A 15,350-nucleotide genomic window follows, 5' to 3' on the forward strand; every position below is an offset into this window, starting at 1 on the left:
TTTTGTGGTGCTATATCGTCTTGTGCAGTTGTTTAGTTTTCACTAATGTACATCTCTGATGTCTCTCTACAGTATTTAGCTCATCTTATGTTTTGGTGTCTGGTCTTTTGAGTGGACCACTTCCTGTCTCAGTGTGTTCGTTGGTTTTCCAGGTTTTGAAAGTTGTCTTTAGCTAGTCATTTTCCTACTTCTGTGGAAGTGGGGATGTTCTCCACCCTGTGAGTCAGGATGAATCCTGGTCTGTGTTGTAGTAGGTGATGAAAATAAAACATGAGACACAGCAGTCATTGTCAGTGTTGGTAGGCTGTCTGTAGATTTCTATTTATTGGCTGCCGTTGTCTCCGGTGATGACTGTCTAGAATGGCCAGTCTGTCCTTGGTGAACCTGTCAATGTGATCAACTGCTTGAACTTGCATATACGCTCCCAGAGCGGAGGAGAGGGCGCAAAATCATGATCTCGCCCAGAGCACCGAAACTCATGATGCGTTTTTAGGAGGAACTGTGCAGACTGTAGTGGTTAACGCATTGCGCTGCTGCTACCCAGGTCGCAGGTTCAAGAGGGGTTGCGTCAAGAAGGTCATTCAGTATAAAAATTTGCCAATCTTCCACTGTGATGTGATAAAACTGAAAGAACATACTATTTTAGTAATAAATTGTGAACTTTATTTTATTTATTTTTACATGGTCAGCTCCCACCGGATTATGGACTTTATCTTTACTTTATCCAAACCTGATAAAAACCTAATAATATTCAGCTTAAATGAAAGCAAAGGATCTAAGGAATCCAAGGAAATGTGGCAAAGCACCCTAGCTATCAGATGAGGTGAGTTATGAACCAAACACAAAAAATGCTAAGCTAAATAAACAACATAAACATTCAATTATGGCCGTATAAAGTCCACATTACTGGTGAACCAATGCCATTATTTATTATTCCTACATTCTAGGTCAAGTTATTCACTGGTCCGCCATCTGGTCACGGTTTACACCTAGGCCATAAAACGTGTTGGGTGACTCTCACTGGCTTGGAGTTCTGTCAGTTCTGGGTTGGTGTTTTTAGGCCAATTGCTCCCACGGACACGCTGGACTATAGTTGTGCACTGTTGATATTTAGTCGGAAGGATATAAATAACCATTTAGATATGTTGATCAATTTTGTTTCTATTGTAGCTGCTATAATGGAGGAAAAACATTACACATCCACACTAGTCATCTCATAACCTTATCTGACTGTTCGCAGAATTTGTCCTACTTCATTTCAGCAAAACCTCCTTTTTACAGAGTAAATCTATAGTAATTGTGCTTCGAACATATGGAAGTTCGAAGTTGCTGAGGCCTCTATTTACAGATATTCATACTGGAAGTGCATTTTGGCATCCAGTCAAACACAGAATCATTACAAGAATATATTACAATTTTTTGTGAAGAGCTGCATTTCAGTTTTTTGGTGCCTATCTAGTCAAAGGCCGTGCACATGTCACGTGCACATTACAGATTTTCTAAAGGCAGTGCAACCAATTGATTATGATGATTGATGATTAGTTTTTACATATTTAAGATTTACTGAGTATATTTCAGCCAGCAGAGAAGGCCTTGCTGTCCGCTTGCAATAGGAGTGTTTGTTGTGTAATTTGTCTTAACACCTGCTGGAGAAACAGCAATGATTTGTGAGTCAGTGTGTGTCAAAACAGTGTGTTTGTGCCTGTCTGTGTTTCATTTTAGCATCTGATGGAGAAGGAGGAAATAGCTGAGGGACAATACTAGAAAATGACCTTGAAGTCAATTAAAAACACACACAATGAGCTTTTGTGTGTTTTTGAGAGACTTTAAGCTGAATGTGTGTATGTGTGTACCTTTGTCTACGTGCAGTCATGTGTATCTTAAACTGCTGTTTTGAAGAAAGATCTGATCTCATTGTATAATGATGTAATACACCTGTGCTGTTGCCATGGAAATGACATGTTCTATGAGAGCTTCTAACTGACACCTCGAAAACAGAGACTGATGGAGAAAACGTGCAGAGGAAGTATAGGTTCAGAAAATCAGCCTTTCAGACTTTAAAGCAGGGTCTCAAACTGGTTCCACCAAAGGCCGCTGTCCCTGCTGGTTTTCCAACTCTCTTTGCCCTAACTCTTACTGATTACCTTGACCAGGTGTGTTCAGTCAATGACAAGCTTGGAAAGCCAACCTCCTCTCAAAAATTAAGATGAGGGAATATGACAACGCGTATTTAGTAATTGGCTTCACTGTGACTACGGCGGGAGACAAGGAAAGACCAGTATGTTTACTGTGTCTAAACAGTACAGCGTGAAGCCAAATAAGTTTAGGCCTCACTTAAAGACATAACACCACAATCACGCTGATGAGTCGTTAAGAGTTTTTAACTGCAAAAAATGTGACGAATATTGCCAACAATCATCCCATTTCAGTAAACCAGCAAGCGCTCAACTCTTTCTAATTATGTATGTATGGTTAGTGCATTACGCTGCTGATGCTGAAGTTGTAGGTTTGAATCCACCTCTAACGAAAAAACCGAAACAGTTTAGCTTTTTATCACATTCTGAGCAGTGGGGGGACGCAAAATGTTTACTTTTTCCTGTGGGGGGTTATGGAAAATAATTGAGAAGCACTGACCTAAACTGACAAAGCTGAAAAGGTCAAGACTCGATGGAGGGTCTAAGGTTCAAACGACATTTATACACAAAAGTATGATGATACTAAAAAGCTGAGGAGGAAAGAGGAAAGTCGACCGCAAGTTGAACATAAGACAATTAAACATAAAAAACAAAAATTATTATATGAAAATGGTGGGAATTCTTTGTCTTGACATGCTGTGCCTCTGGCTGAGGGTTGTTCCTGGGGGGTCATCAAGCATTATCAAATGGTGGGTGTTTCACTGTAGTGACCACGGGAACATTGTTAAGGAAGTAAAGAGGGGGTTTACTGCACTCATGTAAATCAAGGAGTAGTCAACAGCTCATGTGGATGTTTGTAACAGGGTATAAATACAGGTCTTGTGTCCTCAGTCCTTCAGTGGATACTTTGTACATGTAAGATGTGCCTTTCATCTTAGATGTACTGAAATTGTGATCTACTCTGTGTCGACACGTGAGTAAACTTTGAGATGGTTTCTCAAACTGATGATCTCCAGTTGATTTCTTAATAAGAAGATTTCCACTACAAAATTCATATTAAAGGAAAATTTGGCCAAAACGGTGTCGGGTAATATTTAAGAATGAAGAGACACTCAGATTGCTCCATAATTTCTATGCAGAGAAGTTATCATTTATTCCTCCGGGAAGATGCCTCGGCAGATGCTTTGCCGTGGGCTTAAAAACTAGTGCTTCCTGGTTTCCTATGTACCTGCCCCAGCAATGGTCGAACTGAGAGGGGGCGGGGCCAGTTGGTGAGGGGCGGGGCCAGCATGTTGGAGCGAAAACGCTCTGTCCGTCATTGTTTTTCCTTGCATACGCATACAGCACTAATATTTAATGGCCGAAAGTCCTGCTATAGATTGGTTACGCCAAATGGAGGAGTACGAGGCTGTTTGGAGCAGGACGGGGCTGCAGCAGAGGGCTGAGAGCTGGCATCCTGCAACAGACTGAGAAGAGCTAGATGCATCGTGTCTCTGTGCTGAAAGAAGCACAACAGAATTTCCTAGTGCTGCAATGAATCTACCGCTTCCTGTTTCTCTTGGATGAAGTTGTACCAAGGATACCAAGGGAAAAACCCGAAAAAACAGCACGGACAGAAGGGTCAAATGAGCACTGAGTAAGTAATATATCCAACCTTTTATTGTTTTACCTTGCGCTGCTAAGTTTGAGTAAATTTAATAACTGCTGCTTGTCGTGTTTTGGATTGTGTAGAGTGGCATTAGCTTTTGTGGCTATTGTTAGCTTAATCTGATGATAACTGAACTGGAACTGATGGATATACTGAATATCACTCACAGGACCTGGAGCAGGACATTGATCCGGAAAACAATCTATTTACAAATATTAACAATAACTGTTACAACTAGACAGATGTCAGTTTTAGTTTAACAAAAAATCAAGACTGAAAATAAAATACCAATAATTCACTTCAGTAGCATAAGTTTATATGCAAACTAACAGAATATTAAAGACCATCTCAAGAATCTCTCAGTCATTTAATATAATATCCATCCATCCATCCATCCATCCATCCATCCATGGTATGATATGATATGATATGCTATGATATGATCTGATACAGTATGATATGTATGAATAGAGAAATGAGGACGGGGGGTGGTGTGGCATTGTATGTGGATAAAAACTTTAGATATAAAGTGGTAGATAAAATGTCAACTGAGGTGGATAATTTTTTACAGTGTGTAACTATAGACATAATGATGGAAAAGAAGAAAAATATCTTAATAAGCTGTATATATAGAACACCAGTTTCTAATATAGATACCTTCAAAGACTGAATGGATGTACACAACTATACGAACAAAAATCACAAAGTAATGTTCATATGTGGTGACTTCAACATTGATCTGTTAAATCCTAAGAACCAGAAGGAAACTGAGAAATTCATCAACACCCTGTATATTAGTAGTTTATGTCATAAAATTACCAGACCAAGTAGAATAACAACGCATAATGCAACAGTAATAGTAATAGTAACAGGTTTTGGGGAAAACCTGGGCTGATTAGAAGAGACGGCGTCGATCCCACGTTGAACGTAGCCTCTCTGCTTTCTAGTAACATTGCCATGTTGCTTAGCCTCCCCACTCCGTGACAACTCAGAGTGGAGCCCAGGACGCAGAGTCGCAGTCTTACCAACTCCCTGCATGTTCTTTACAGCCGCCACCCACTCTTAGTTATCACATACTGTAGAGACTGTGTCTGCTCCCCGACCACCTAAACTATACAAGTCACAAACAAATCAAACAGGAGTGATTTACCAGAATTTAATAAACATCAAAGCAGTTCTTACAGAACAAAGTAACAGTAAGTTAATAAAGTGTGGTTTATTAAATATCAAATCTCTCTCATCTAAATCCTTGTTAATAAATGACTTGATAAGTGGCCATCACATAGATCTGTTCTGTCTCACTGAAACCTGGCTGCAGTAGGATGAATATGTTACTTTAAATGAGTCGACTCCAAAGAATCACATCAACTATCATGTTCCAAGAAGTACAGGTAGAGGTGGAGGAGTAGCAGCAATTTATAAATCAGATTTATTAATTACTCCTAAACCTAAACATAGTTATAACTCATTTGAGAGCCTCACTCTGAGCCTTTCTCACCTAGATTCAAAAACTCAGAAGCCAGTTGTGTTTTTATTGTTTATCGTCCTCCTGCTCCATATTCGGAGTTCTTAACTGAATTCTCTGAATTCTTATCTGACTTAGTTCTAGCACAGATAAAGTCATGGTAGTGAGAGAATTTAACATTCATGTAGATGTTGATCTTGTCCTGACATATGGGGTTGAAATTGATAATTTAATAGTTCTTCCCCAAAACCCTATGTTATCTGACCATTTCTTATTAACTTTTGAATTTAGTATAATTTACCTTACAATAGCTGGAAAGAAATGTTACTATAGGAGCTGTTTATCTGACAATGCTGTTGCCAGATTCAAGCAGATGATTCCATCATCTTTTGCCTCAATGTCTTGAAAATACGCAGAGGAGAACAGTCACCTTATAATCCTTATGAACGGGTTGACTATCTTGTAGATGATGCTTTAGCTTCTCTACGTACAATGTTAGAAACAGTGGCTCCTCTGAAGAAGAAGGCAGTGAATCAGAGGAGGTTAGCTCTGTGGTATAACTCAGAGATCCGTAGCCTAAAGCACAGGACTAGACAACTAGAAAGGCAGTCGCGTTCCAACAAAATAAATGCAAACTTCATTACTTGGAAGGACAGTCTAATCATATATAAAAAAGCACTTTGTGCAGGTTTCTTTTCAGCACTGTAGCCAGGCTGACTAAGTGTCATAGCTGTGTTGAGTCTACTATCCCCCTAAATCTCAGCAGCAATGACTTCATGAACTGCTTTACTAATAAAATTATCACCATTAGAAAAGACATTCAGCAGCAACTTCTTCCAAATGACAGAAAGCACTGTCTAGATCCATCAACTTTTAATTTACCAAATCTTCTGTCTTACCTAGACAGCTTCTTCCCCATAACTCATATGATGTTAACCTAAATAATCAACTCTTCTAAGTCGTCCACTTGTCTTTTAGATCCAATCCCAAACAGATTACTCAAAGAAGTTCTACCTTTAATCAGCTCGTCCATATTAAATCAAATCAACCAATCTACACATTTAGGCTATGTACCACAGGCTTTTAAGGTGGCTGTGGTCAAACCTCTATTGTAAATACCTACCCTGGACCCTGGAGAACTAGTCAACTATAGGCCAATTTCAAATTTACCCTTTATTTCTAAGATTCTTGAAAAACAGGCTAAACAATTATCTGACCACCTTAGTGGTAGTAACCTGTATGAAGATTTTCAGTCAGGATTTAGAAAACATCATAGCACAGAAACAGCTCTGGTTAGAGTCACTAATGATCTTCTATTAGCTTCGAACAATGGTCTAGTTTTTGTCCTTGTCCTGTTAGATCTTAGTGCTGCATTTGATACAGTTGATCATATCATTCTATTAAAGACACTAGAACATAGAATCGGGATAAAAGGAACAGCATTGGGATGGTTTAAATCCTATTTGTTGAACAGATTCCTGTTTGTTCATGTTAATGAGAAATTTTCCACATGCACAAGTATTAGCTATGGAGTACCACAGGGTTCTGTGCTTGGTCCAATTCTGTTTAGCCTATACATGTAGTCAAAATTCAGGGTTGTTTAAAAGACATCAAATCCTGGATGTCCCAAAACTTCCTTCAACCAAGTTCAGATAAAACTGAAATTCCTATTGTGGGCCTAAAAATCTGAGAGAGACACTATTGAGTCAGATAGCCACCCTGGATGGCATAACATTAGCTTCAGATTCTACTGTGAGGAACCTTGGCGTCATCTTTGACCAGGATCTTTGGTCAATATAGCTAAAATCAGAAGCGTCCTCTCTCAGAGCGGTGCAGAGAAACTGATCCATGCATTTGTTACCTCTAGGCTGGACCACTATAACTGCTTACTCATAGGATGTCCTAACAGCTCCTTAAAAAGCCTACAGCTTATTCAAAATGCTGCAGCCAGAGTTCTGACAGGACTTAGAAAGAGAGATCACATTTCTCCAACATTAGCTTCTCTGCACTGGCTGCCTGTAAAATGTAGGATAGAATTTAAAATTATCCTATTCACCTACAAAGTACTCAATGATAAAGCTCCTTCTTATCTTAAAGACATCATAGTTCTTTATGCTCCCAGCAGAACGCTTTGTTCTCAGAACGCTGGGCTACTTGTGGTTCCTAGAGTCATTAAATGTAGAACAGGAGGCAGAGTTTTAAGCTACCAAGCTCCTCTCCTCTGGAACCAGCTCCCTGTCCAGGTTGGAGAAGCTGACACACTCTCCACCTTTAAGATTAGGCTTAAAACCTTCCTTTTTGATAAAGCTTATAGTTAGAGATGGTTCAGGTCACTGGCAATGATTGTTAGTCATAGGCACCATATCTTAGTTAAGCAGCAATAGACATAGACTGCTGGGGGACTTAATTTATACACTGAGCTCCTCTGTTTCCTTCTACCTCTTCTGTCCAATACCCTCCCACCATTGTTCTATGTTCAACTAACCTTGTCTCTTTCTCTCCATTAGTTGTGCTTCTCTCTCTCCCTCCTTCTCTCTCTCTCTCTCTGTCTCTCTCTCTCTCTCTCTCTCTCTCCTCCACTCTGTCCTCACCTACAGGTATCTTTGAACTCTAAGTTTGGTGTCTGTGATGGGCAGCTGCAGATCCAACCATCCTGCCTGCATCCAGTCCCTGGTCCTACCATCCTGCCTGTGGTCTGTTGTTGCTTGTTGTTGCTTGTTGTTGTTGCTGTGCTTTTCTTTCTCTCTATCCTCTCACCCCAACAGGTCGAGGCAGATGGCCGCCCACATCCAGCCTGGTTCTGCTGGAGGTTTCTTCCTCGTTAGAGAGGGAGTTTTTCCTCTCCACTGTTGCTGTCAAATTAAAAGCTTGTATGTGAGATTTGTTGGGTTTAGCTGTGTAAGGTATTAAACCTTACTTTGTAAAGTGCCTTGAGATAACTTAGTTGTGATTTAGCGTTATATAAATAAAATTAAATTGAATTGAATATTTTCACAAATTATATTAATAATAATATAGTAAGTTGACTCTTGATGAATGAGATTAGTGACCATCTGCCAGTATTTATACTTTATGAATGTTATCATAGAAAATATAAGCCAGTAAATAAAACCACATATACTGTAGAAGAGCGAGAACTGAAGAATTTATCAAGAAGTTAAATCAGGAACTGATGGCTTAGAATTGGGAAGACATATACAAGATACGAGATCCGGACAATTTACTGTATACGGAGTCTTTGGGAATACATTTATATCACTATTTGATAAGAACTGTCCAAGGGTTCAACATAAAGCTAATAAGAATTATGTTGAGAAGCCATGGATGACTAAAGGATTACAGATTGCATGAAGAAGAATACATTATATAGGGAATTTATAAAACACAGATCTGAGAATGAATAGAATATGTTTAAGACATACAAAAATAGATTAACTAACATAATGAGAAATTCTAAGAAGCTATACTAAATAAATAAAATTATTAGAGGTAAATAAGAATTGAAATTGTTGAAATATATCTTAGTTCCTGATGACACCACTATATGGGCTCTTGGTGAGAACTAGGTGTAGTTATAGTTTGCTGGAAGCCACACATAAAATACATACAGAAAAAAATGTCTTAAAACATTTCTGTTTTAGCAAGCGTAAAACAAATACTGAATGTGAAGGCATTACAAATCCTATATTGTGCTTTGATTTTGCCTTATTTAAATTACTACATATAAAATGGGGGAAAATACAATACAAAGGTGAACTTAAATCATTATACATCCGTTATACATACACTCCAACAAGGGACTATAAGAATTGTACATAAACTTGAGTTCCAGGATCATACAAATGGGTATTCTGAAAAGTCAACAGTTTAAACTATATGATCTATGGGAATTTAATGCTGCTGTATTCATGTATAACGCTAGAAACAATCTGCTGCTGGCTGGAATTCAGAAATTGTTCTTTGAAAGAAATTATAACTTAAGGGGCCATTTATACCTGAAAACTCGCACAGTTTACTCGCACAGCGAAAAAAGTTTCTGCTTATCTATAAGTGGAGTAAAATTATGGAATAATCTTGAAGAGGATATAAAGCAAAACACTAACATAAAACATTTTAAATATAAATATAAAATGTACATTTACCGGAAGTATAGGCATAATGAGTGATTAGTATAGACACTGGATAAATGAGGGTTTCATGAAGACAGCATTAATGATTGACAGGCATATTTACTATATTGATTTATTTTAGTCTGACAGTACATTGTCAAATAAAAAGCTAAAATAGGGTTCATGCTATCATTATCAGTGCCCAATGTTACAGGGCACTATATCTTGCATTTTTGGGTTTAAATAGTGTATAACTTTGTTGGTGGGTAATATTGTAAGTGTTATTGCGTCTGTTTGTATGGGCAATAGTGATGGTATATGAAGATAAAATGTAATATGAAAGGGGGTAGAACTAGATAGGTATTACTTCCTTCTATTACCTTTCAAGCATTTATCCATGTGTGAATTATAGAAATGAATTGATGTTGTTGTTATTATATATTATTTATTACTGTTTTTTTGTATTATCATGTTTACATGCTTGAACTAAATAAATAAATAAATAGCTTATATATTAGCTCTGAGTGGCTGTCAACTAATTTAATATTACTATTTCATTGTGTAGGCAATATCAGTGTCATAGTTGCGATTCCTCTTGGCTGAAGTTGTGGATTCTACTGTTGTTGGGGGAACGTGTGGGTTATTAGTTTTCTGCTGCTTGTAAACAAAGTAGCAGTTGAAACTAGCTTCAGGATGCCACGGACAAACCAGAAAAGAACTGTGGAATGAGCGCTGAGTAAGTAATATATTGAACCATTTATTGTTTTAGCTTGTGCTGTAAAGTTTCAGTACAAGTAAGTTACAAGCTGCTGCTCATCTGTTTTGGACAGTCGATAGTAGCGCTAGCTTACGTCCCTAACGTTAGCCTGTGCATTTGCTTGGGTGGCAGCAACTCTAATACTAATTTAATAATTAATTTCCAGTTGTGTATTGTTACAGAGACTCTTGGAAGGGAAAAACGTCTTGTGGGAGAGGGTTTTGTCTAAATAAAGAATTTGTGGCTTTCTCACAACTGTCTGCTTTGATTCAAAATTAAAAGCTGCTAAACAATATACAAACAATGTCTTTATTTAAACACACTGTTAAAATAGGGTTAGGGACATTGCTTTACAATTTTGTTAAAAATGCCTGACTGTGGCTGGGGCAGATACAGAGAAAACCAGGAAGCACTAGTTGTAGTCCGTGAGCACATGGCAAACAATGTGCCAGGGTGTCTTGGAGGAGGAATAATTTTCTCTACATAGAAATTATGGAGGAATCTGAGTGTCCCTTCATTTTTCCATACTACCTGAGGTCGTTTTGGTCAACCCCCTTTGAAAATCTGTGAAGTTTTCTTTTAAGTTTGAAGTACCATTAAGACATTCAAGCACCAAGTTTAACAAAGGTTCTACAATGTGTTTATGATAGAGAACAACAAAAAGGCATAATTATAATAACAATATTAATAACAACAACATGATAATATAAGGTGTGAGAGCTGTAATGCCTATTTGATAATCAAATAAACCCTGTGTGTGATGAAGGAAGAGACTCACTGATATTGGGACGATGAATGAGTAGGTGATTGGTTTCCGTCATTAGTTGAGGACTCAGGCTTGTCACCATGCGGTCAATACAATTAATCACATCCATCGGGCCATTCACCACCTGAAACACACAAAGCACTAAGCAGTAGCATCACTCATGAACAAGCTCAGTTTAACAAAGGCTAAGAAGGTCCTTTTTAACAAGAAAACAATGTCAGTGCCTGTAAAAGGTTGTCATCATCTACAGTTGGACTTCTACAAGTGTTTCACTGCAGTACGATTGCTGTGCCACTATATTGTCAGGGCGTTCCCTTGGCTTAAAGAAATCAGGATACAAATCCATATGTACAGTTACAGCGTTTAATAGAGGCTTATGATGCAACAGATGCATGATTCAATTGTAGATTTAGCCACTAACTGAAACCTGAATTCAACATGCCTGTTTAAAGCTGAGCCTTGAAACCAGAGTGAGGGGCTGAGTGGAAGACATTTGGGTATGAGTACAAGCACAGAATTTCAGAATGTTGTTCATTCATTGAGCTTAGGCTTAGTGGCCTTGGAGCGGTTGGGAAGCTAGGTGCTGAGAGAAACATCCACTTAAACAACACTCATAAGCCAACCTTAATACAGATCCATAAACTCCATTCACATTAAAAGTGCAGATACATACTGTATGTGACAAAACAAATAATAGAATTTGAAAGACCATAGAGCATTGGTTGCTTTTTGAATCATGTTGTGCAGCATATAAATTGGTAATGGCTGAACAATATCCCAGCCAATACCTCTTGAAGCAGGTGCTGCCTTTCTCATGTTTTTTCTATTAGCCTTCTGGCAAATTTCTAATTCCAAAGCTGATGATGAGCTTTTCTAATTGTGTATTAATAGAAGCATGCCACCCTCCAGTGCTTTACTGCTGGAATTGCAGATCTAGAGTTATAAATAAACTTCAGAATCAGAATCAGTTTTAATAATATTTAAACAGTTTAGGTATTGCTATATTCATACTGAAAATGGCCTCTGCAAAACAATATCCTGATGTCAACAAGCAAAAGTCAACAGTAGTGTCAAATTGAAACGGTACAGTTTCATGCACCGTTTGAGCTTCGGTAACTAATTGACAGGGACTGGTCTATCTTTTACTCTGGAGTTGCCTACAGTGTGAGGTGGTGACCTGGATGGACTTGGTACAAGCTGTCATGTGTTGGAGATTTTCAGAGCTTTAAGGTGTTTGTACTAATGGATCAAACAACACCCAGCCCTCTTGGGGTTCCTGGATTCCCAGACTCCATTGTTCTGCTGGGAGATTTCAACGCTCACAAGGGCAATGACGGTAAAAGGTGTAATGGGAGGAAGAGCCTCCCAGTGTCCGGATTCCTAGCCGTGGTCGTGATCGGGAGGAAGGTGGGTGGAGGACGCAAAATTGTGATTTCGCCCATGCACCTAGATGGCCTGGAACGCCACTGGTGTCTCAACCCTGGGATTGCCTCTCCCCTGCAAGACCTAGATCAAGTGTCCAGAAAAAGGGCAGTCTGGGGATCTTGCTTTAAATTGCTGCCCCTGTGATCCCACCTTGTAAAACGCAGTTGAAATTGTGTGGAGGATGAATGTTACTTGCTCAGTGCTTACTATTGTAATTAATTCATGCATAAAATATTACAGAAAAGCAGCTGTTCTACAATAAACATTTACGCACAAACACAGTTTTATAAAGAGCTGTTTTTAATCTGAACTTGCACTAGAACATCTTCAAACCATCAAATCTTTTAAGGCTGAACACATCAGTGTCCTTGAGCAATGGCCTGAATGCTTTGCTGCTGCACATCTGCTAACTCTTTATGCATCTACCTTCTAAAAGTTCCACACAGAGGGGTTAGAAATGTAGCTAAAAAAAGAGCTACGGTAAACGTCATACGCTACCTCTCTGATGGCCTGCCACTTGTTGGTGTTGTCTTCATTGATGATGCTGTCAGCCACCCTGACAAAGTGCTGGGTCAGTTTCTGGATGCTCTCCTGGCTGTAGTTGGTAGCATCAGAGAACGGTTGTGAGGGAATGTCTGCAGCCAAAGACAACAACTGGATGAGGGACACCATGTCCACTGGCTGCAGTCCGTCTTGCTGGGTGTCCTCCAGGGCCTGGACTGAGATGTCTAGCAGTGCAGACACCTGGGATATGTTGTGGACCCTTGACAGCTGCTGGTTCAGAAGTGGCTGTTCCAAAACCTGTATTTGTTCATTTTTATTTTTTGTTGTAACAAAAATAAAAAAGTTAATATTTTATTATAAGTCCGAGTATAGTGGTTCAGTCATTTTTCAGGAATATTTACATTTAGGAACATTTAGTAATTTAGTTGATTTAGTGCATTTTAACTTAGTTTTTCTCATATACTTCAATTAAAATTACATTTGTCCTGGAAAACAACATGTCATCATAAAGAAAAGGGACAGTCATGGTTAACATGGATGAGAAGGTTGTGGACCTGGGTTTGGTTTGAGAGCTTCATCAGGTGATTCATGAAGGTAGTGGGCTGAGAGCTCTGAGAATCACTCATCTGCTTTATCTTTAAGTAACTCTCTGTGTGGACAAGAAGAACACTTTAGAACCTTAATCTTATCAGCTCTAATATATTTTGTGAAATAGTTTGATCATGCAGCTTGACAATCTAAGCCCTACCTTTGCTGCTCTTGCAGATGAATGGCAGGACATCAGAGCAGTCTGTGAAGTCAAGGAGTGGGAGCTCGTCTGACCAGCTCTGCAGCCTTCTACAGCGCTGTAGCTCCCTCCACTGGTGACCTGCTGCTCACACGTTCACACAATCACATTCAGACAGACACTAAATAAGATGAAACAGCTGAACAACAGTCAACAAATTCAACATTACTATTTAATATGCAGCTTTGTTCTTTAGCACATATTATATTAAAAATATAAAATAATGATAACATTATAATTGTTTTTCACTAGGAAAGTCACACCTGAAAAAAAAAAAAAATTAATGTTGCTAAGGACCAGATTCCCCAAAAGAAGTACAGTGTCTGCTGGCATCACTATGAGAGTGAATGGGTGAATGTAGTAGAATGGCGTTTTGCACCCCGGAAGGGTGTTTAAATGCGCAATATAAGTTCGGACCATTTAGTTTTTACAACCAAAACAGAAGAAGGCAAATAGCAGAAACAGTTACAAACTGGTAACTGAAACACATCTGCAATGTGGCAACACAAACATGGGCTCGTACCTGGGCAAAGCAGAAGGGCCTTCACTTCTCTTACCGCAGGGTGACTGAAGAGGTTGTCTAGGTTCCAGGTGAAAAGTGCCTCCGGCGCCATTGGTGAACAAGAATTGAGGGCGTTGACATGTTTCATTTCCAAAGACATATTCCAAACATTCAGGTCAGTGATATTTCCAACAAAGGGCTCTGTAAAATTTCCTCCAAAGGAGTCCTGATCCTGACCCAGAATGAGTATCCCATCTCCGTGGATGTCCTCTGAAGTGTCCGTGCCTGAACCCGTGTCCTTCCTCTCGCCGTCTACATAAATAGCCCATTGGCTACTGCTACGGTGCCATGTGACACAGATGTGATGCCATCCTCCATCATTAACAAACGATGCTTTATATGGCAGGTGTTTCCCATGGATGATGAGCGCAAGGAGGATGCGTCTTTGCATGTCCACTTGGCCGCGCAGCTGGAACTCATTGGTAAAGACAGGCGCCGCATAGGAGAAGATAGTGGATACTTCAATCCAGTCTGGGTCCCACTGAACCCAAACGCACACACTAACAGATGACAGGGCAGGGAAGGTCATGTTAACACGAACAAAACCCTCACGTGACTCCTTTGGAAAGTTTAGAGCCTTGACTTGTACATCTAGATTAGAACAAACAAAGAATGAGTATTCCTCTGTATTGTATTCAATTCTTTTCATTATTGGGTCGACTGTTTTTACTCACACTGCCTGGCGAAGGCAAGAGACTTGGAAGCTGCTTTGGTAGGGTTCCTGAGCCAGATGGGTGAGCGAACTCCATACTGCTGAAGGAGCTGCAGAACCCCTTCTTGTTCTTCAGAGCTTTCAAGAGTGGCAAGGGAGCTGAACTGGCTTCTGCAGAAGCTTTCAGCCCTAGAATATTCCAGTGAGTCATTAATCAGCTGAAGGGCCAAGTGAGATGTTAGATGCATCAGTCTGGACGTTCCTACGGATTTGGACCCTAAAAATCACAACCAGACACTATGCATTAAAACACAAAACAGCATCACTCAAATAGTGACAGTGAATGATTTCTTTGTTGTACTATGTAAAAACTGTCAGTGCTATAAAAATACAAGCCCCTAAAAGGTCACTTGGTGTTTAATAATGTCTCACCCTGTGACTCCTCCACTCCTTCTGGCCCACTTCGCTCACTTTCACATACCACCTACAGAAATGAAACCATTCAGATTATTAGTTTTAAGCAGTGTGTTATGGATTAAC

At 39.3% G+C, this 15,350-nt stretch overlaps 1 protein-coding gene across 2 annotated transcripts in view; it reads right to left on the reverse strand.

Annotated features, from left to right (window-relative positions):
- The window catches only part of adgrd2 (adhesion G protein-coupled receptor D2), a 34,219-nt gene that overhangs the window by 18,525 nt on the left and 344 nt on the right, over positions 1–15,350 (reverse strand). For both annotated transcript variants that reach the window (XM_055504472.1, XM_029134367.3), the window contains exons 2-8: positions 15,243–15,294; positions 14,833–15,087; positions 14,120–14,749; positions 13,558–13,680; positions 13,364–13,458; positions 12,804–13,106; positions 10,893–11,004 (exon numbers count right to left, since the gene is read on the reverse strand). In XM_055504472.1, the coding sequence (XP_055360447.1) occupies positions 10,893–11,004; positions 12,804–13,106; positions 13,364–13,458; positions 13,558–13,680; positions 14,120–14,749; positions 14,833–15,087; positions 15,243–15,294 (1,570 nt within the window). The remainder of the gene's footprint in view (positions 1–10,892; positions 11,005–12,803; positions 13,107–13,363; positions 13,459–13,557; positions 13,681–14,119; positions 14,750–14,832; positions 15,088–15,242; positions 15,295–15,350) is intronic.

This window comes from Betta splendens, chromosome 19 (assembly GCF_900634795.4).
Source record: "Betta splendens chromosome 19, fBetSpl5.4, whole genome shotgun sequence".
Taxonomy (NCBI): Eukaryota; Metazoa; Chordata; class Actinopteri; order Anabantiformes; family Osphronemidae; genus Betta; species Betta splendens.